A 23,861-nucleotide genomic window follows, 5' to 3' on the forward strand; every position below is an offset into this window, starting at 1 on the left:
AGAACAATGATTCAGAGGGAATCAAAATGTAAGGAAATGCCACTGTTGTTGATGCAGAGAAAGCATTTGACAGAGTCAGCTGGAATGTTATGAATATGGTAATGGAAGCATTTTCATTCTCTGATGAAATTATAAGGTTGATTAGGAGGCTATATGAGGGATCAGAGGTGAAAATTGAAGTAGGAGGATTAGCCTTTGATAAGTTCTGTTTCAGCAGATGAAGGAGGATGGGGTGTCCTCTTTCACCTTTGTTGTTTGCATTATATTCAGAATCACTGGCAAAAAATAAGGGGCTGAGAAATTTAGTCTTATAGTTGTATGGTAATTAAGAAAAGTTGGCTTTATTTGCAGATGATATTATTTTATACCTAATAAAGCTAGAAAAGGACAGTTCAGTTTTGTGGAACATTCCAAGACAGTTTCCATTTTTTTTCAGGATACAAATTAATGAAGATAAAACAAAGGCAATAGCTGTAAACCATACACCCACACATAAATTGATTCAGCAATATCCATATTTAAGGAGACATAATAAAATGAAGTATTTAAGAGTATGGATTAAAAAGGATTCTATTATGGCAGCTAGGATATGTGGGAAAACACTAAGCAAAAGATAATACAAAAAACTGAGAAACTGGAAGTTCTGTTTTATGAATATGGATAGCAAGATACAAGCAGTGAAAACATTTTTAGTCCCTTTAGTTTTATACACAGGTTAAGCATATTTTTATCAACCAGAAGAGAAGTTGTAGATAGCAATTAATAAGAACTGAAGGATTTTAGGTGGGTAGGGAAGATGACAATAGTCATGTGGGATAAGTTGATCCTTGCAGCAGAACAAGGTGGTCTGCAATTACCTGATTTAAAGTGGTATTTCACAGTTAAGGCTCCTCCAATACATAGCACGAGCAGAAAACTATAATTCAAAATGGAAAGGGATGAAGAAACAGGGGAAAATCAGGAAATAAGGACAGACTGGGATTTTGGAAGCAGATCCTTAAGGAGAATAACAATAACCGCATAGACTATTATATTTATAAAGCAGCAGAAAGTATTATAAGAACTAAGCCAACACAGGAAAGAAGAAAGAAGATTCTGCCAATATGGATGACTGCAATTAGGGGTACACAGAATAGGCAAGAGGAGGCAAGAGGAACAAATGTATTGGGAGCAAATAATTAGAGAGGGAAATGTACTAGAACGGGAAGAGTCTGAGAACTCACTTCAACTGGAGGCTCGAGAGTGCCTTCCCTATCAAGGATTGATATCAGAATATAGGCACAGAGAAAGGAATAGGGGAGTCCTCATTGGTCAGGTCTGGCTATAAGCAAATCACTCTTGACATCCACATCCCACCCCCACACCCCAGTAAGGAAACCTCTGTAAAAAACTTTGCCAAAACCAACTTCATGCTATTTAAGTCAGAAGTGACAAACTTCATGGCACCCATGCAGATGGGAGCTGAAAGTTCGACTGCTGAATCCCACACTAAGGCACTGTATGAGCACATCCACTCGTGCATGAATTGTGCCATCCCAAATAGAACCACAACACTCTCCTCAAAAAAAAAGGAAGCCAATCTGGTGATCCCCTGCCATAAACAAACTATACAACAGAAGGAAGAAACTGTTGCAGAAAAGAGGAAAATCCCAGGATACAAAAAACTCCCTTACCAGCCTCAGCAAAAAGCTGAAATCCCTCATAAAATCCTCCAAAGCTAGTTACGAAAATAAAATTGCCAAAGATTCCAAAGACAACCACAAGGCATTCTATAGTTATGTCAAGAATCTAAATGGCAATGCTCAGATCTGCTCTGAGCTACAAAAGAATGGCATTTAATATACTGATCCCAAGGATATTGCCAATATCCTGGCAGATTGATTTAGTGACAACTTCACCCCACTCTCACCCCCTAAATGGCCCATCTCAGTATCAAAAGATTGCCAAATTCTAGTAATCACGGCCACACAGGTAGACTCTGCACTCTCCAAAGCTAAGAATACAGCATCCATAGGACCAGATGACATCCCGGGATGTGTACTACATGAACTACAAAATTAACTGGCACCTCACCTAAGTGTCATGTTTAATCATAGCCTCACCTCAGGCTTCGTGCCCACTGAGTGGCGCACAGCTACAGTTATCCCACTAAACAAGGGAGGATCCACTTTGGATCCCGGGAACTACCATCCCATCAGTCTGACGAGCCTGATCTGCAAGGGCATGGAACGCATTATCATGGAACTTATAAACAAAGACACTGGCAACCTTCAAACACTGGACCCAACCTAGTTTGGGTTCATGAAGGGCTGACCTTGTCTCCTGAACCTGACTGACTTTTTCGAATCAGTCTCCAGAGCTGTGGATGTGGGAAAGGCGGTCCACACAGCCTATATGGACCTCGCCAAAGCCTTCGACACCATCCCCCACTCTGGAATTTTATTTATTTATTTATTTATTTATTTATTTATTTATTTATTTATTTATATTTGTTGATTGGGAGTGTCCGACTGGATGTAGGTCCATTTTCAGCGGAGGCACGGGAAGAAAAGCTCCACAGTTAAAATAAACAGACAGTAGTTACATTGGATTACATAGCGATTAACAATTTACATAGCAATTACTTACAACATATTTACAGATGAAGAACATAGTACATCAGTAGACAACTAGAATCTTTATCTGTGAAGTACATAACAGACATTAACAAATGTTACAATATGAAGTTCCTGCTGTATAATAAGTACTAGGCTTATGAGCATCTGAGCTTGCTATAATCAAGATAGTTAGTGGAGTGGAAAGAAAGGTAGTGGTTGGATGGTGTGGGTGATATTAGAGTGGGAGTTGCAAGGGCATAGACAGCATGTTTTTCGGTGCGCTTTTAGTAAAGTTTCGAAGTGGGTGCATGATGGTATGGAGGTAATTGTGGGTGGGAGGGAGTTCCATAATTTGGTTATGGTGCAAGAGAATAGTGCTTCACCAGCAGAGTTATTGGCTTTAGTGATCTGCAAGTGATTTTTGTTGCTGGATCTTAGTGGTCTGGTGGTGCAATAGGGTTGGAGTAGATTCTGGAGGGATGGGACATTTAGTGGATGGTATACTAGTTTGTGGGTGAGTGAGAGTTGATACCATTGAAGGAGGTGAGGGAGTTCAAGCCAGCCCAGTTCAGCAAGTGAGAGATAGTGGTGACTATGGTAGGATGCCCCTGTGGTGAATTTGGCAATTTTGTTGTAGCAGGTCTCTAGCTTGTTTAGATCGCATTGTCTTAGGTTGGCATATATTGGAGAGGCATAAAGTAGGGTGGAGATAAGGTGGGAATTTGCTATTGAAATCTTTGCTGCTTTGGTGAGAAGTTGCTTATTTCTGTATAACGCTCCTAGTTTTTTGTGGACTTTTTTTATGGTCATGGATATGTGAATGTCAAATTTTAGTTTATTGTCTATTTCCACTCCTAGCAATTTGGTGTGTTCAGTTGGGTATATAGTGGTGTTGTCTTTAGCTGTGATGTTAAAGTGAGAGTTATTTTGTGTATGTTTGGTGGGTTGGAAGATGAGTAGTTTAGTTTTGTTTGGGTTGAGTATTAACTGGGCATCGGATAACCAAGTTTCAACAGAGGAAAAGGCTTCCTGTCTTACTTTTTGCAGTTTGGGTAGGGACTGGGCTGAGCAGATGATGGCTGAGTCATCTGCGTATTGTATGAGTGTGCCATGTTTGGTGGCAGAGTCTAGATTATTGGTGAAAACAGAGAAGAGTAGGGGTCCAAGGATGGATCCTTGGGGAACCCCTATGGAGACAGGTGGTTGGGGAGATATGTCATTCTGCCATACAACGGATTGTTGGCAGTCAGACAGGTAACTCTGAAACCAGTTGGTGACTGATTGTGAGAAGGATAGGTTATTGAGGACAGAGATAAGTTGTTTGTGTGGGAGCATGTCAAATGCTTTAGATAGGTCTAGGAAAGTAGCAGAGGAGAGATAGCCATTGTTTTTATGCTGAAGGATAGTGTTAGTAAAGGAGAGTAAGGCAGTGGTGGTGCTATGGTTTGGTCGTAAACCATGCTGAGTATTGGAAAGGAGGTTGTTAGTAAGGAGGTAGTCTGAGACCTAAGAGTATATGCATCTTTCTAGTATTTTGGAGAGTGGAGAGAGAATAGCTATGGGGCGGTAATTGGTTAGTTCTGTGGAGGATCCGCCTTTGTGGAGGGGAATCATATGTGATATTTTCCACAGTGTGGGAACGTAACTTTCTGACAGAGATTGGTTAATCAAGATGGATACTGGGTAGGCCAGAGCATCAGCTGCGATTTGTAAGTATTCACTTCAGAGGTTGTCTGCTGCTAATTTGGTGGGCTTAAGTTTAGTTAAGAGTTTTTTTATGTTGGAGGTAGGTACAGGAGAAAAAGAGAAGGCAGTGGGGAGATTACTAGTTGAAGGTGTGGGTTGGAGGGAAGGAGGTTGTGTTGTTTAGCTAGTGATAGTATAGTTTGTGTGAAGTGTGTGTTGAATGAGGTAGCAATATTTTCTGAGGAGTGAGGGATGTTAGGAGGAGGGGTACTGACTTTACCTGGGTGGAGGATGGAGTTTATGGAGGACCAGAATTGTTTGGGGCTGTGTTGTGAGGAGTCTAGGGCAGACTGGTAGTATTGGAATTTGTCCTGTTTTATTAGCTTTTTGACTCTATTGTGTAGTTCTAGGATTTTCTGTCTAGTTGACGGGGTTTTGGTTTTGCGCCAGTGCTCCCAGGCTTTATCTCTGTTTTTAATTTCTGACTTAGTGGTTTTCTGTAGCCATGGGGAGGGTTGTGCTTTGATTCTGGGAAGTCTTATGGGGGCATGGTAATTAAGGATGCTCAGGAAGGTAGTATTAAAAAATTCAACTGCGTCATCAAGACTCAGGTACTTTAGAGGATGCCAGTTACATTCTTTGAGGGATGAGATGAATGTGAGTGGGTTAAAGTTTAGTTTTTTACGTATTTGACGGTAGATGACAGGTTTAGCTTGGTATAGGTATTTTTGAGTAGGAATGTTGGGGAGTGATCACTGAGGCTATCTAATAAGCAGCCTGTTATATATGACTGGGGGCTCTTACTGACTAGTATCCAATCCAGGGTAGTGTGCTTGCTGGAGTTTTTATTTATCCTGGTTGGCGACTGGACTAGTTGGGTGAAGCCATGAAGGTTTACATGATGGGTTGGATGGTTACCAGAACAGGATTGCCAGTCAATACTAAAATCACCTCAAATGATAGTTTCTTGGGGGAGATGGTGGGTAGACCAGCTGAGGAGGTTTTCTACTGGAGGGATGTTTTGGCCAGGTGGGAAGTAGCATCCAATTATGTTGATGGTTTTGTTTTGGTTTATTTTGAGGTTGGTATATATTATTTCTTCATTGCCTATTTGTGGAGCTGATGATTTTAAGATCTGTATGTTTAGATGCTGTTTAAATATTACAGCTACACCGCCTCCTTTCTTATTTAGTCGGTCTACTCTTAGTATGCCATAACCTGTAGGGAGTATTTGCTCACTGGTAATGTGAGGTTTTAGCCAGGTTTCTGTCAGGATGACTATATCTGGGGAGTACAAGTCTATGGTGGCATGGAGTTCATGGACTTTGTTGGATATACTTCTAATATTTAGGCTTAGCAGAAGGAAGTCACTTGGCTTTCTTTTGGCTGTAATATGGGAGAAGTTGTGGTTTCTAGTCTGATTATGAGGACTGGGGTTGGAGATGGTAGGGCCAGGTTTGGGGTGGATGTCTCCACTTAGGGCTAGTTTTGATATGCATGAGGTTATTAGTTTTCTCAGTTTTTGAATGTGTTTGTTTATAAGGGAAACTTTATGATTGTGCTCTGTGGGTAATAGGTATGGTGGGAGGGTTACTATGTTAAGTTGTAGGGATGCTTTATGTTTGAGTAATATAGTTGGTAGAATATGTGGGGGGTGCATAGGGATGGTTCTTGAGTTGGTGGGAGGGGAGCTGAGTGAGGGTGTGACACGAGTGGTGGTGTGAGTAGTAGTACAGTGGTAGTGGCTGAGTGGGGGAATGATGGAGCTTTGGTAAGATGTAAGATATGCAAGGAGCGTGCATGCAGTGAGCATAGGTAAGGTATGCTCGTACATGTTAGTTGAGGAGGTGTGATAGTAGTGGGAAGATGGAGGAGGTAGTGTTGGGTTAGCGCTGTGGTTGGCTATTGGAAAGATGGGAGTTTGTGAGTGTAATAAAGGTGGGACCACTGGGGGTGGAAGGAAATAGGGGGCAGGGTGGGGAGCGAAGCGGGTAGAGACCCTGTTAGTTGCTCTTATGAGGGGGCTGGAAACAATCAGGTAACAAAGTTAACTGATAAATGAACATATGATAGTGACAAGGGTGGTTGTAGTTTTAAAAATGGTGCCTGCCACATGTAATATTTATTAACTTTGGGATTGTTTTAAGGTAATAAACAGGGCAGGGGGAGGGGAGAACAAGGGTGTGAGCAGGCAGTTCTTTGTACTGCTGCTAATGAGCCAAAGCAAAGACAAGTCTGTGTTTAAGAAACAATCACAACTGACCAAGATCTGCTCTGAAACTGTAAGTCATTTCTTAACCATTTCTCAGGTGGAAAAACAGGATAACCTTGTATCAGTAGGCTACTGTGGTCTCAGTTTAAATTAACAAACACACGGTATTGATCAGTTATGGATACTATTTGCTAAAAGAAGGGAATAAGAGAGAAAGTGGAAGATGAGTGTGTGTGTGTGTGTGGGGGGGGGGGCTGCTTACAAGCCAAAGCAGAGTGCTCTCCTGGGGAAAATGAATATTGGCTCAAACAGGTAGACACATACTCAAAGTTAACTTTAGCTGTTTGCAGACAGTTCAGACCTGGACTGCGCTTTTCTGATAAGAATGATAAAGGTGGTACCGCAGTTGAATACTTAAGACTGTGTTAGGTCTAGAAAAGAAGAGTACAGAGAGGAGTAAACACTTTGAGATGGTAAAGATATATTATAAAGATTACAAAAAACAAACTGAGCAAATAGCTACTGCATACAGGAAAATATGTCTTGAACCAACTACTAGTATATGCAGATACTGAGCCAATTGGAAAAACATCTGTTAGAAGAAACCTCAAGACAGTTATGCAGTCACAGATAAAAATATAGCAAGCAGCACTCTGTCGAAGTTGTCTAATGTAATTCTATCCACCAGTAACAGCACAATTATATAGAAATAATTAGACACCAGTATGAGCTGTCTACACACAACACAATTACATGAATAATATTATTGAACAAGGTGCAGCTATGCAAATAGACCATACTACATGTCAAGCAGAGGACCTCCTTGGCCCTCTTCAAAAGGAACCTTGACGATTGGATGGGAGATAGGAAATTCACCCCGGGGGATCACGTCAGTCACCCTGCTAGACAGGGGTCCAGGAAAGTAAATATTGTGAGAAGAAATATCTGGGGAATTGTTTGGCTAGGTTTGTATAGGCCCTAGGGCCGATAGCCTAGTACCACCCTTTGAACCTATGAACCTATAAGTGAAAGATCAGCACTGGTAGAGTTTTTAGTGCACTCTAGAACAGAAACTGCTGTTAAAAAAGGGATAACTAGTAGGGCATTGAAATATTGTATAATAATTATAGGAACAGGATAGGTCCAGAAATGGAGAACAGCCACACTGGAGTTGTTGTTATTGCTGTTGTTGTGTCTTTCGGCTTTCTTGGAAACTAAGGAGCTTAGGTGGCAACTAAGGCTTGATGCTACCACTTTACCTGGCCTGAATGAAAGTACATCTATAGCCAGCATTTTAAAGTTGAAATCATATGTGGTATAATTATTTAAATAATTTAAATAATTATTTAGGCTGTCAACCCTGTTTTTATACACACTTCCATATACATTTTTACAATTTTATGTATTTGAATTAGTTTTGATATTAACTATCTATAATATCAAATGCTTTTAGTTAGAATGTATAGAGTGATATTAGTGTTGGTTAGGTTGTATTTTATACTTCCATTTTAACAATTAATGTATGAGTTAATGCACTGGTTAATTTCATTGGCTAGGAAACCTAGGGTGGGGTATTTAAGAGTGCTGGATGTTATTGGTTTTGTTATTCTGATGAAGTACCTGTACAAAAGTGCTTAATCTCTGCTATTGTGGACTAATACAAATTTTGGATATTTACTCCAGTGTGGCTGTTCTCTGTTTCTGGACCTATCCTGTTCCTGTGTGGAATTATAGGAATCAGAGGAGGGTAGAAATGATTGGGAAATGAGACTGCATAAGCAATCCACAAAGAAACAATGGGAGAATATATGTATGGCTCCCAAATATGCAACAAGTTCTAGAAGCTTTAGAATCTTTGCTTGGAAGTGTTTGCATAGGTGTTTTATACCCCAGGCAGTCTCCAATGATTTCTTCTTTAGGTAGATTACAAATACTGGAGGTGTGATGGGGAAGAAAGAGGTAATTGTGAACATACTTTTGGGAGTGTAATGGGCTGGCAGACTTTAAAAATTCCCTGCAGACGTCTTCTTTCGGCTTTTTCCCGGTTAGTGGTCGCCACAGCGGATCATCTGTCCGCTCATTATTGGCAGTGGAGTTTTACAGTGTCGAGTTGCCAGCCAGGCGCCCAACCTTCCACAGAAGGCACACACATGCACACACTCACACCTAGGGCCAGGTTAGAGTGTCCAATCCACCTACTGCATGTCTTTGGGAGGAAACCAGAGCACCCGGAGGAGAAGGCACCCCAGCTGAGAATTGAACTTGAGAACCTCTTGCTGTGAGGCAGCAATACTAACTGCTGCACCACCGTGGCCGCCCTAAATATTCCCTCCAAACTACTCAGTCAAAAATACTGGGTGAGTAAAATAGTGTAACTAAGGAATGATTTTTGGAGCTGTGATAAATTAGCAGAATTGCCTTGACACAGTAGGGCCCTAATGAGTTTAATTCTGGTGGCTGCCAAAAAAGCAATTACTGAAAAATGGAAATCAAAGTCTAAAACGACTGTATTAGAAACAGTGAATATAGCAACAGAGATAAAAAAAACTGGGAGTGGGATTTTAAGAAAAGGGTAGGAGCAAATTACATAGAAAAAATGAGAATTGTGGAAACAATACATGCGGAATAATGTTTTGAAGGAGGAAGGAGATTTAAGGGAAAGCAAGAATTTAGGTAGTTATGTAATGTTTGACTGACAATGGTTGTATAGAAAATTATAAGCAAAGTATAATGTTTGCAACTGAAAATATGTCAGTATGATTTGCTTTTATTTACATAAATGTATGATTGCCTATATCATAAGTGATAATTCAATAAAGATGTTTCTTGTTAAAAAATAAATAAATAAAACAAAAAAAGGCTAATGTCAAGGGCTTCTGGCTCACCACATTCACAGACCATTGGAAATTGGGAACTATCATAAATTTCTCCCATGACCAATATCATGCAAGAGGGTCTAATGCAGACAAGTGGCTGGTGCCAAAGCCACAAATTAAAACTCAATGCGAAGAAGTGCCTTTTGGGAAAATATTCACCCAGGCAAATTACTCAATTGATAACACATCCCTAAGAGTAATTAGAGATATGGGAACATACAGTGGATATAAAAAGTGTACACACCCCCTGTTAAAATGCCAGGTTTTTGTGATATAAAAAAAATTAGACCACAATAAATCATTTCAAATATTTTCCCACCTATAATGTGACCTATAACCTGTACAATTCAAATGAAAAACAAGCAAAACTGTTAGGGGAAAAAATATAACAAATAAAAAAATGTACAATATGCTGGTTGCATAAGTGTGCACACCCTTAAACTAATACTTTGTTGAAGCACCTTTTGATCTAATTACAGCATTCAGTCTTCTTGAGTACACACCTGCCATCAATTAAAGAGACTCTGATTAACCCCAAATAAAAATTCAGCTGCCCTAGTAGGACTTTCCTGATATTTACTCAGTTGCCTGCTACAAAAAAAGCCATGGTTCTCAGACAGCTTAGAAAGCATCAAAGGGATCTCATTGTTGAAAGGTATCTGTCAGGAGAAGATTACAAAAAATTTCCACAGCATTGGATATACCATGGAGCACAGTGAAGACAGTCATAAAAAAGTGGAGGAAATATGGGACAACGGTGATGTTGCAAAGAACTGGGTGTCCCTCCAAAATTGAAAAAAAAACAAGACGAAAACTGGTCAGGGAGGCTGCCAAGAGACCTACAGCAACACTGAAGGAGCTGCAGGAATTTCTGGCAAGTAATGGTTGTGTACTGCACGTGACAACAGTCTCCAGTGTTCTCCATATATCTGGACTATGGGGTAAGGTTGCAAGACAGAAGCCTTTTCTTACATAGAACAACATCCAGGCCCAGCTAAAATTTGCAAAACAATACATTGTCTCCCAAAAGCATGTGGGAAAATGTGTTATGGTCTGATGAGACCAAGGTTGAATGTTTGGGCCACAATTCCAAAAGGTACCTCTGGCACAAAAACAACACTTCGCATCACCAAAAGAACACCATCCCCATGGTGAAGCATGGTGGTGGCAGTATCATGCTTTGGGGTTCCTTTTCTTCAGATGGAACTGGGGATTTAGTCAAGGTGGTGAGAATTATGAACAGTTCCAAATACCAGTCACTTTTGGCCCAAAACCTTCAGGCGTCTGCTAGAAAGCTGAAGTTGAAGAGGAATTTCACCTTTCAACACAACAATGACCCCAGGCATACATCCAAAGCAACAAAAGAATGGCTTAACCAGAAGAAAATTAAAGTTTTGGAATGGCCCAGCCAGAGCCCAGACCTAAATCCAATAGAAAATCTGTGGGGTGACCTGAAGAGGGCTGTGCACAAGAGATGCCCTAGCAATCTGACAGATTTGGAGTGCTTTTGCAAAGATGTGCCATGCTGATAGACTCCTACCCAAGAAGACTGAATGCTGCAATTAAATCAAAAGGTGCTTCAACAAAATATTAGTTTAAGGGTGTGCGCACTTATGCAACCAGCTTATTGTACGCTTTTTATATTTTTTATATTTTTCCCCTAACAGATTTGTTTGTTTTTCAACTGAATTGTACAGGTTATAGGTCATATTAAAGGTGGCAAAAGTTTTGAAATGATTTATTGTGGTCCCATTTTTTTATATCACAAAAACCTGTCATTTTAACAGGGGTGTGTACACTTTATATATCCACTGTATGTTCATAGGTTCATAGGTAGGTACTAGGCTATCGGCCCAAGGGTCTACGTAAGCCTAGCCAGCAAGTATGTATGTAGTAGTATGTAGACAGTAATCTGGCCTTTGACCAACATGTAGCCAAGGAAGTAAGAAAATGATTTTATGGCACCCAATGTATAAGTAAGAATATGGCAGCCAGGTCCAAGGAAGTTGTAGTATCACTCTACTTGCCCTTATCTAACCCATTATTGAATACAATTCTCCCTTCAGTATGTACCTGACTGGTTACAAAACCCGCAGAGGTTCCTTAACAAGAGAATTCAGGATATTAACATATTGTCCTATACAGATCATCTTAGAGCATCTTATACTGGTTGCTGAGAGGTGATCTGTGCTTGGCATATTAGCATCCTTACATCCAGCCATTATGGAGCTTTTGCACATCTAGAAAACAAACAGCACCAGAAACAATACATCCAGAGATTTAAACTTTGCTTGTGACATAAATAAAACATACTGAAGGATCCCCATGCTCTGGAATAGGCTCCCCATCCATGTGAAGTAGAGTCCATCCCTTCACATAACCTTGACCAGTGGATAGAAAATCATTAATTCACCACCCCCCCAGTCCCTATGTCTCTTATACATAGAGGCCGACAATAAACATTCCCTTATTAACAACCCCACAACATAATTTTTTAGCAACTTCCTAACAAATATACCCCTCCAGTTGAGGCACACATGTTACAAGAGGATGCAAATGGGTGGAGTGATTTGGCTAGGCTTATAAAGGCCCTGGTGGTCATTATTCTAATATATGCCAATGAAGCTATGAATTCAGAGACCAAATCATGAATAGGACAATAGCACAGACAGGGTTAGAAGCATGGTTAAGTGACATGCACATTGAGACAGAGGAAGGAGGAGAGCTATTGGACTGATGCAGTGCGTCAGCCAATACACAAAGAGGAGGATAAGAGAACGCAGGACAGAATAAATGCCAGGAACAGGAGGAAGAGGATAATGTTCATGGGAGATCTGAGTCTGCCATGAAGAGACTGAAAGATTCTGAGCTCTAAGTTACACAAGAAGCTTGAGCTAACTGAAGTGTTGGACTCTGACAGGCTCAGCCACTTTTGCAGGACTGTTCCAGAAAGATAATGCGAAATAAAGCATGCAGTCTGTGTCATGTACATCAAAGTTAGGGCATCATTACCTAACTATGGCCATGTCACAGCTCCATTTAGAGTAGGTGAAGGGAAAAATAAGACAAAGACAATGGCAGGGATTTTGGAAAACTGGATGGTCAAGGATGAGTTAGGAGACTGGCAACAAATGAGCGAATAAACAAGCCATGAGAATGGAGAGGAATGGTGCATTCAGGGCTATGAATAATGATGTGTGGAAAATGCAGAAGGCAAAAAAGGGAAGAAGGCCATTGAGCCTAAAAGAAATAATTAACTAGCAATTATGGCAAAAGACAGAGACTACAAGAGGTGGATAGGAGGGGCTGGGGAGGTGAAAGAGGCACAGTAGAAGGACAACAGCAAAAGTCAACAAAGATGGTGAAGGCACCAAAGGCTAAAGTTGAAAGTAAGGAAGCAGATGCAAGAAGGGAAGCAAGAGTTTTTTACATACAAAGTTGAAAGAGAGAGGGGAGGAAAAGAACTGACCAGACTGTGAAAAAATGAAAGGAAAATCCAAAAAGACTGGAAAAAAGCAGAGATACTGAATGAGTACTTTGTTTCAGTCTTCATAAAGGAATTCTTTTTTTGTTTTTTTTTTTTGCTGGCAGAGTCAGGGCAAAATGAAGAGATCAATGGGCAGACACCATAACAGGAAGGAGGTTCAGAAGGTATTTGCTGTTCTTTGAGAGGATTCAGAACAAGTAGTACATAGGCTGCCTCCTAAAGTCCTTAGAAATGTATCCAGTGTGTTGGGTGACATCCCGATGGAGATCTTTAACTGATCACTGGCTAGTGAAGAAGTCCCAGAGGACTACAAAACAGCTGCAGTGTCCCTCTATAATGTGAGGCAAAAAAAACATGTGGGGAGCTACAGGCCTGTTAGCTTAACAACAGTGGCAGGGACAGTGAAGGACAGAATCCTGAGGTTGGAAGCATTTTTAAAGAACTACAATCTACAGGTCAGGAATCAACATGTGTTGAATACCACAGGGAGCTGTCAGTCAAAAGTGATCTAGACTGATTTGATGATAAGTAAAATAAGGCTAATAAGTGTTTGTGTTAAATAATTGCCATTTTAAGACTAATATACAGTTTTGCCCTTCTAAGACTGTACATACCCCACAACATATTGCATCTCTAAGCTAAAGTCAATTGGGTGAGAGATGCTGAAGTTGTAACATTGTTTCACTTCAGCTAGTATGTTCTTTTGAATAAGGCTATCTGTTTGCTTAAATTGGTGGTGTGCCCTGCTATGTCTGAAACTACTAATGAAAAGAACAGGGTTAACCACAGGGGAGTACTCAGACAATTTATGAATATATTGCCGTTTTGTCGTTTGGTTTTATAATTTATGAATGTGTTACAAGTGAACTTGACAGGGGAGTGCCTATAGACAATAGGCCTCTGAACCCATCCACCACAGAAAGTTAACAGGAAAACCTGGTATTGATTAAAGGTAGAACCAAGCTTGAGGAGCAAATCAGATGCATAACTGAATGTAGGATACAGAGATTTGTGGTATAGGGACAATGTAATGAAATGGGAAAGTAACTAGTGGAGCACCTCAAGGGACTGTCCTGGATCCACTACTCTTAAATCTGTTTGCCATACAAATAGCTGAGAAACTAGAGAACAAGATCAACCTCTTTGCTGATGATACAAAAGTAGGTGCACAAATTGAGGGAAGAGTCTAGTAAAGGATTTGGAAAAGAAGAACATGCTGGAGGAAGGCAGAATTTGAGGTTAAACTCCTGCAATTAGCCTACAACAACCCAGCTATGAAATTTCAATTGGGAGGAGTGTAACTGATGGTAACAAAGCAGGGAAAGGATCGGGGGGGGGGGTGATCATCACAACTGCAAACAACCCTGGGAGCAGAATGAAAGGGTAATGGTTGCAGCAAACATAATGTTGGCAGGTAATCTCAGTCAAATGGATTCCAGAAGAAAATAATTAATGCTTACATTCTACATGGCCTTGGTCAGACCACACATGAGATTTATGTGCAGTTCAGCAGGCCATATAAGGAAAAAGACATCAAGCTGCTGGAAACAATTCAGAGGAAAGCTACAAGAAGGATCCACAGGCTGGAGGGGAAGCACCATCAGCAAAGGCTGGTGGAAATAGAGCTCTTCTCACTTGAAACCAAAACAATAGGTATGATGCTAGTCTGCAAGACAATGTCACTGAGATGTAAAGGGGTCATTCTGGACAAGAAAGACAGATGAGGAGAAATGAGGGGCACAGGCAACAGACTGAACAGGCTAACTACTTTCCAAAGTTCCAAAAGGACTTTTTTCACACAGAGAGGTATGGACCCACCCAACAGGAATGGCTACAGGAGACGGAATCCAGAGAGTCACTCAACTGTGCACGGGACAGGGAAAAAAGGGGAAGGGGAAGGAAGGAACAGGAACAGAATGTTAAAGATATCAAAAATGGCAGGCTCTATGGGTTTACTCTCCCTTCTACCACAGAGCCAATGAAGTGCAATGTATTGTAATAATGTCTGCTGTAAAGCTAATGTAATGTAAATGAGCTAGTCTAACCTTCTGATGAGACTGCAATACTACTCAAAAAGTCTAGGAGGAATTACTACATCATCTTTGATTTGCATAGCAAAAATAAATTACCTAAATTAAACTTGGTATGAGTCAAAAGTAACTTTATAGAAATACTTACTTTAAAAGTCAAGTAAGCTAGCAAAGAGTCATTTACATCCAGGTATTAAACAGAGGGGAAGGGTAATCTAGAAGTATTTAATAAATGAAAAACATGAAACACAAGCAGCATTCAGAACAGAAATGGGCAGCAAAGTATGTGGCTTTACTTTAAGGAATACTGACAGTAAATTAGAGCAATGAGGAGTAAAGAAGTGTTCAATCCTGGATGCTGTCTTGCTGAAAAGGCTGCTATGAATATCATTAGAACACACGGAGAGCTATTCCTGACAAGCTAACATTCATTGCCAAAAGACCTAAGGGCAGAAAAGCAAAAATAAATGAAACGCACACATACAAATCATGCTTAAAGCTCAGCAGAGCCAAAAAGGATTGTTCAACAAATGAGACTGATCCATGCTTCCATTTATATCCAAGTACACTAAGGATTGTTTCAGAATATGACATTGATCCATATCTCCATTCATCAGGATGACCTTAACATAGTTTCATAGTTTCATAGTTTAGTACTAGGCTATCTGCCCTGGGGCATTTATAAGCTTAGCCATAGTGATGTGGCTTTCGCCACCCCATGTAATGGTACAAAAGTGTACGGAATAGATTTAGAATACTGTGCCTCTGTCTAGTAGTGACACAGTGAAGACCCCCTTACATAATAGAATTAGTTTACTGTGCCTCTGTCTAGTAGTGACACAGAGATGACCCCTGGGGTAAACCTACGATCTCCCATCCACTCGTCAAGATTTCTCTTGAAGAGAGTCAGTGAGGGGCTCTGCCTAAAGGATTCTGTTCCAGAGTAAGGGAAGCATCTGAGTTAGGAATATGTCCCTCCAGCATGTCCTATTCATATTTGTGCTGAGGTTTAAATCTTTAGCTCTCGTGGTTCTGATGGATTTGGATTTTTTGAGGTGGAGCATGTCCATCAATTCCTGATTGGACATGGCCTTGTACGTCAGGCACAGATCACCTCTGAGCAGGCGGTATGCTCCTGAATAGAACTGGAGTTTCTTTAGTCTGGCAGCATATGACATATGTTGGAGACCCTTGATCCTCTTGGTGAGGTACTTTTGGGGTCTCTCTAGCTGTTGCAAGTGCCGGGTGAGGTACATACCAAATGGGGCATTGTACTCAATCATGGGCCTGATAAGGGAGGAGTATAGGGGTACAATGACCTCCTTTGATCTGGATGTGAATCCCTTCATGATAAGGTGGGCAAGGTAGAAAGTCTTTCTAACCACTTTGGCAACGTGGGTGTCAAATGAGAGGTCACTATCGACTTAGGTCCCCAGGTCTCTGATTACTTTTTCCGTAGTCAGTGGGTTACTGTCTATGTGATCATTTGTGGGTACTTTGTTTTTCCCAAAGGGGATGACTATACATTTTTTGGCATTTAGTTTAAGGCCATGACTCCGGCACCAGTTGTCCGTTTCAGTGAGGCCTTTCTGTAGGATGTATGTGTCAGCTGGTGTATCGACTATGGCGCCTAGTTTGCAGTCATCTGCGAACTTTGTCAGCCACAACCCTCCCATGTTTGCTTTCACATCTGAGAAAGAAATAAATGCCAAACAAGAGGGGTCCCAGGACAGAGCCCTGTGGGACACCACTTGTGACTGGCTTTGAGTCTGACATGGCTCCAGCGATTTTGACTTTATGGGTTCTATCCTTTAGCCAGTTTGCAACCCATCTTGTGACATATGGATTTACATTTAAGCCGTTGAGCTTGTCTATGATGCCTGAGTGGGGTATTGTGTCGAAAGCTTTAGCCAAGTCCAGAACAGAACCATGGCAACAGACAGCTTAATGACAAGAGAAAACACATTTCAAAGGACCAAGCTCATGGCCTCCTTGCAAATATATGAAGTGTTGCAAGTTCTTAATTTTTTTATCCTGCCTTGTAAGAAAACTGAAAAAGAAAAAATATTCAAGTGCCACAGACAAGGGACTTTCTCAGTGATTTTTACAGTGCTGATTGCTTTTCTTTTCTTATCTCATTTCTTGCACCAGAAAAACGTGTCTTTTCCCCTGTTACAGTGAATCAGAGAAAAATATACTAAAAGATCAGGAACAACACCAACCGGAGAAGAACAAACGGAGGAGATAGAAGGTGACCGAATAGGAACTTAGATGTAGAAAATGAACTTCCTGAGAAAATGTACTTCATTATAGCTTGCAATGGCTCACATTTAGAAATATAGGACTTCAGTATGAAACAGTCCAGTGGGAAGTGACAAGCAGAACTAAATAACTGTGGAAGATGAATAGGTAATTTAATTTCTTACACTGAATTACAAAAAGTTTGCTTAATATGTAGTTGCACTTAATTCTCATTCCAAATAGGATAAGGATGCAGCTTTAGTTAAACTGTCAGGTTGTTCATGGATATAATTAGAAGAGGGATGCTGAAAAGAATCATCTGCAGCCTGGATACAATGGAGCTCAGTGAATCCCAAACTACGGAGCATGCAGAATTCACTGAATTCGACAAGCTAGAATACATTTCCCCAGTGTAACAAAGTTAGCCCAAATTGCACTTGGTAAATTAAATCCAACAAAAAAATAACATAAAGGTAACACACACACACACACACACACACACATGTCCACTTGAACTCCTGGAAATTGAGAGTTATGTGAACCACTACACCTTCCTCATGATATCCTGCACACTAATGGGACAACTTGTGTGGTAGTTACAACCCATCACCTACCTCCAGTGCTCCCTGTAAATTATTTATTTGATAACTTTATACTACGAGGAGTGAGGATTTAAATAAACTCTACCATTACCCAAGGCCACAACACCATTTTATTATAGTGCAATAGATCAAGAATGTTAAAAAATAAGTAATATTTTAATAAGTATTCTATATGGTATAAAATTGAGCTGTCTGAAATGCACACCAGATATATGATCTCAAGCTTCAGAAGTACAGAGGTAAGTTCTGAAGTTTCAGTTGTGCAGTTGCTAAAAATTGCTAAAAAGCTTCAAATTTTATTACTGAGTATTGCTCATGTAGATACAGAGCAAGAAAAAAAAACAAAATAAAAAAATGGGACTAGAATTTTCTCTAAAGCTTGTATATGTGTATATTTATTCAATGGATTAGTGCTGGAATGAAAACTTTCGGCACAATCTGGGCACATAAAAATGAAGACATAATGAAGATACAATGAAGATGATATACTACACTTGACTTAGCTACGAGGACAATCAGTGCTTTCTATCTTTCTCTCATTATCTTCATCCTTACCTTTGGTTTCATCAGACATGGGCTTGATCCTCAAGGTCAATGGACTCATCCTTGGAACAGTACTTGGGACCATGGGCCTGTGAGCAACAGAAGCAGTCCTATCCTTCAACCCCCAAAAAGTAACTTGGTTTTACAATGTCTAAGTATGTCATGGGACAAAGGAGTCACCTCTTCTTTGAAATGTTCCACAACTTTAAAAAAAAATTGACTAAGCTAAAAATGGCCAACAAGGGGAGCTAGCCTAATACTTAGCCACATTTGTGCATGGCTACCGGCACTCTCCTGCCAAGTTCTCATGCTGTCTACTCATACAACTGGATCGTGTACAAGGGGAAGCTTATTTTGGCCATGTACCTATTTAGGTTGATGTCCTCTAGAAAACCAACAAGCCTTTCCCTCAACATTCTGTCCATGACTTTTCCTGCCACTGCTGTTAGGCTAAGAGTCCTGTGGTTCCCTGGAATTTTCTTGCTCCCTTGACTTATACAAGTGCCCTGCACCTGCTATCTGACCAGTGGTTTAATGAAGACCTCAGCCAGGAGATGTATGCATGAACATGTATCTGCGTATTTATTTATTTAGCATATTCAAATACTTACGTCTAAGACTTTTTTAAAAAATGGACAAAACAAGACATAAAATAAGCACTAAAATATAAAAATATAGGAAAAGAAGGATCAAATGCTGATATGGCAAAGACTGACTACTTCCAAATAAAATTATTTATTACAAGTAAAGACTGTTCCATGATTTGAACTTAAAAAGACCCATCTAGAAGCTGATACTTTAGGTACCTCCTAAAGGTCCCATGCCCAAATTAGGAATAATAGCATGTTTGACAGGCAGGCATGAGGCATGCAAAGTATAGTCTATTCAAATCCTCCAAATAAGCACTGGGAACAGCCAGCAATATGAATGTTCATACTGCATATATAGCAATAAAGGAAAAATAAATCAGTGGTGGCCGTCAATAATGCCCATGCTGGGCAGAACCCCTTAGCTGACTAGGTTGAAAAAAAATATTCTGAAGTATGTGTACATGAATGACATACACATAAAAATCTTTTTAGCTCTGCACAAAACAAATCCCACTGCTTCTACTCCTTTGTTGAAAAGAATCCGAAAACACCCATAAACTGCTCTGGTGGGTCACTGCACTTCTTATAAAAGTACAAATTTCTGTCACCATAAATAACTTCTTTGACTCTTCAGTAACTTACTGGTACAGTGGCTACAAGATATGACACAATAATGATTTTTAGACATCCAACATATTTCCCAAACAGTCACTGTTTGACTCCAGTTTACCTTCTGTTCAGACTGCAATACTTACACTGACAGAAAGGACAGGCCCTACTTTGTACATGCAGTAACGGTCTGTTCCTGCACAGATATTAGGGAAGTCAGAAGTGGCATCTCCCAGTCCCAGTTCTCTGGCAATGTACTTGGTAAACATCTCCATCCTTGAAGGGCTGCCTCCAACACATACAAACTAATATGAAGAAGATAAAATAAAGAGTTTTAAAATCATTACAGAATAAACCATTACTTCATATCATAAGAGCCCATAACACATTTTATTTTAATGACCAAAACAGCATGACAAGAGCATTTTGCTAATTAGTGTGAATACCAAATATAAACTCAGAAATGTTAAGTTAACCTGTAAATGTTATTGTAGTTTTCTTTAAGGTATTCTATTTTACCTTGTTAAACAATTGTGTTTTCTACCTTGATAAACAATGATTTGTGAGAAAATAAAATGAAATATTAGTGAAACATCTCAAACTTGGGCCCCTGCTATAAAAGTAAGGACTGTAAATGCAATCCCCTGAATTTTGAGACTATAATTGAGCCTGGCTCTGAGACATACAGAAATGAAGTCCTGCCTGGGACCCAGGAGACCAGGACTTGAAAATTGGTCCAGGTTCTGGAGGAGTCAAGCAGACAGGCAGAGAGGGGAGCAGTGATGTTATGCCAACTGGTACTGATTAACTCCTCGTATTTTTGTTGGTGTGTTGCACTTTGCAGCATTTATAAATGATTTTTGTCATACAACTTCTGGGAAGTAATACTAATTTGCACACAGAACATATCACCGTTACCAGATGCCATCACTTACAGCAGCCTCCAACAAAAACCTGACATCCCTCCAATCCCTACCAACTAAAACCTGCCATTTCATTGAAAAATGCACAAAAGTGATTAAAATATTCTCAGATGATATAAAAATGACATTTGGTGTTGATAAATGTGCAAAAGGAACATTTAAAGCAGAAAAGTTGCAGTATCAAGAAAATATTTGGCTAAGACAGAAGGGTGATATAAAGGAACTTGAGCGGGAAGGAGTGTATAAATATTTGGGAATTAATGAAGGACTGGCAATAAAACACAAATAAATATAAATAAAACTCAGTAAGGAATACTTCACAAAACTAAAACTAATACTGAAAACAGCCCTGACATCTAGGAATAAAGTCCAAGCTATAAACCAATTTGCTCTTCCTGTTACAGTTTCCTGTTACAAAACTTACAGTTTTGGTGTGACTGACTGCCCCCAAAAAGTACTGGATCAGTCAGACAGAAAAGCAAGAAAAATGCTTCATACTTATTAAATGGTGCACAAAAATCAATGTATACCAATATTATAAATCCTTCACTCTGGACCTCCTTGAAACTGATTATATGTATCGATCTGTGATTGTTGGACTGCATACAAATGTGCTGCCCTTGTCAGATCCAAACACAGTGAAAGTATTACTACATGAGGAGAGGAAGTCTAAGATGACCTCTCAGCTTAATTTAGCGGAAACATTCAGGTAGCAAGCAGAAATGGAAATTAAATCAGTAGTAGACAAAACAAGGAATATAAGAAGAAGGATCAGATGGGAAAGAAAGAAATGTGAAAAGGAATAAATAAAGGTCCAAGTATAGAAACCTCCTAAAACAACCTTACGCTGATCAGGATTTGATGCACGAATGGTTAACAAAGAATTGAGTTGAAACCAAAGGATGAAAGGTTAATAATGGCAGGACAGGATAGGGGACTACACACACATTGGTTTACAAGCTCCATTTAATATGTAGGAGTAACAGACAAATGTAGGTTCTGTAAAAAAAGAATTTAAAAGAGTCACACGCCTTGTTGCTGGTTGTGATACTCTCATGGCAGAGGGCCTGTACACTAAAAGGGACAATAAAGTGGCAAGATTGTTGCATCTAGGATTGTGCAACACTAGAATATAGAAGCAGCTGAGAAGCATTGGAAACATTAACCACATAGCATCACAGAGAATGATAAAGTGGACATCACGTGGGTTCATTCACTACCAGCAATTCAAAAAATAGATGTGAGGAAAACCAGATATAGTAGTCCTTGAAAAAAAGACAAAAGTAGCATTGATTACTGAAACAACTACTGAATACAGCGCCTTATGCACAAAGATAGAGACACAAAATCATAAAATATCAGGATGTGCAGGCAGAAATGACAACAGTGTGGAAGAAGGATACCCAGAATGTTCCAATATTAGTAGGAAGAACAGGTCTAATAAAAAATAATTTACTGTTATACGTAGATATGCTAGCAATACATGTAGCTCCAGATGAATTGCAGGAGTCAAATCTGGGTACATTTCAGGTGCTGCAAAGAGCGCTTGTGGCTAACAATAAAGACTGAAACAATACTAATTTCATGAACTTTAAGTATACCCTGACTTACAAATGGGGTACATTCCCTTCATGGTATTCGAAACCCAAACGATCTGGAAAAAGTAAAAAGACAGAGTACCACTGTATCACATTTCCAAAGTAAACTGGCCACCAGTGAGACAATGAGCTGACCTCCTTCTACGCTCTCTGACATTTAAACTTCTACACCTAGATGCATACAAACCTATAGCTGCAAAACTAATAACCAGCACTACCTCCTACAACCTTAGAGCTCTCTCTCTCTCTCAAACAAGACCTATTCTTCAGGCACCAAGAGCCAAGCTGCAATGTGCTAACTGCAGCTTCTCTATCAAGAGAGCTCCCAAACTCTGGCAGTTTCTAACAAACTACATAAACGATTCTTCTAACTTCAGCTTGAGTCCATTTCATGTCACAACTTGAAGCCTACCTTTCAAAACCTAGCAAATACAAATGCTTCAGTACGAGCCACGTCACCTAACAACTTCAAACTCCTCTCTTGAGTGTACTATAATTAAGGATTTTCTTATGTACCTAAATTTCTCCGATGTATCATAATTTTTGTACATATTCTATACAGTCTACTGCTTTACACTCTTACTTGTTAATTGTAGTTAGATTACTCATACTTGTCTTCACAGCTTCAAATACTTTCACACTGTTCAGCTATCTTTTGCATGCTTGTTGTTTCATATATATATATATATATATATATATATATACTCTTGCAACTTACATTTTAGCTACATTTTCTGTGTTTATCCCTGGGCTGGGTCTAAAATTGGTCCTCATGGATCATTGCCCTACTCTACTAAATAAGCTTTAATAAATAAATATGAAATCATTTTGTTTTGTTTATTAGCAATTCACTTAGCAATGAAGATTTATTTATCTAATTTCAGTAAATGCACTGTAAACATATGTAAACCCACAGCTATGACCTTTTGTAAGAAATAAAACAAAACACTGCCATCAGTGACTGGACCACCATCAGTCCTTTCTGTCTCTCCCTGACCTCAAAGAGCATTGGTGTTTGACTATTCCCTCAAGGCAATTTAGAATAGCACAATGATATACTGGTCACAAAGGTAGTCATATGTAGTGATACCTGTTTCAAGATTTGTCATTGGCTGCTCCTTAAACCTTTGTCTTTTATTTGCCTCACTTTGACTATTATACCTTGATTTGTACACTCACAATCAAGCATAAAACTGTGCTCTTGATGTCATATGCCAACTCTAAAAACAAGCACCATGCCCCAAGAAATAATGTCCACAAACAGCTGTACACAGAAGTCTACCCCTGTGAATAAGAAGTTTAGCTTTAACAAATTCATCGCACTACTTAGTGGCCTCTGAAGTACACAGATAATGCCTGAAATGAGGTGAGAACTTTTGCTTGCACTTCCACACACACAGTGGATGATGTGACATCTAAATTCACAAATACTGTACATATGATAATTTCTTAAAAAGTCAATTCAATGGGAAAGGAATGCTCTGACCCCTATTTGGGGATTGAACCCAGGACCCCCTACATTCTGTGTGGTTGTCACTGCCACTGGAACAAAAAGGAGTCACTGGAAGAATTCCCTACTTAACCAAAATTTAACAGCAGAAACCCTCAATCCCAGAAGAAATGGAGAATTCAGTCATTGTTACACTAACTAGACACTATGAGTTTACTAAGTTACCCACTGAAACTAAAACATTCCAGAACCTTCCAGAAACTGGAGTTTAATATACTGACAGGGGCAGGTGCATATGCTAATTTCTACATGGGTATTATCTTTTATAGCCACATATGTAAAGAGAATGTGTGACACTTTAATGAGGTGCTAGGCAGACTCAAATGACATAAAATGTTGAGGAGTTCCAAATGGGGA

The 23,861-nt window shown here is 39.7% G+C and overlaps 1 protein-coding gene across 2 annotated transcripts in view; it reads right to left on the minus strand.

Moving 5' to 3' along the window:
• Window positions 1–23,861, minus strand: part of UPP1 (uridine phosphorylase 1) — a 368,003-nt gene that overhangs the window by 268,160 nt on the left and 75,982 nt on the right. For both annotated transcript variants that reach the window (XM_044064893.1, XM_044064894.1), the window contains one exon: window positions 19,620–19,778. In XM_044064893.1, the coding sequence (XP_043920828.1) occupies window positions 19,620–19,778 (159 nt within the window). The remainder of the gene's footprint in view (window positions 1–19,619; window positions 19,779–23,861) is intronic.

Source organism: Protopterus annectens, chromosome 3.part0 (genome assembly GCF_019279795.1).
Source record: "Protopterus annectens isolate FY-2018-M chromosome 3.part0, PAN1.0, whole genome shotgun sequence".
Taxonomy (NCBI): domain Eukaryota; kingdom Metazoa; phylum Chordata; order Ceratodontiformes; family Protopteridae; genus Protopterus; species Protopterus annectens.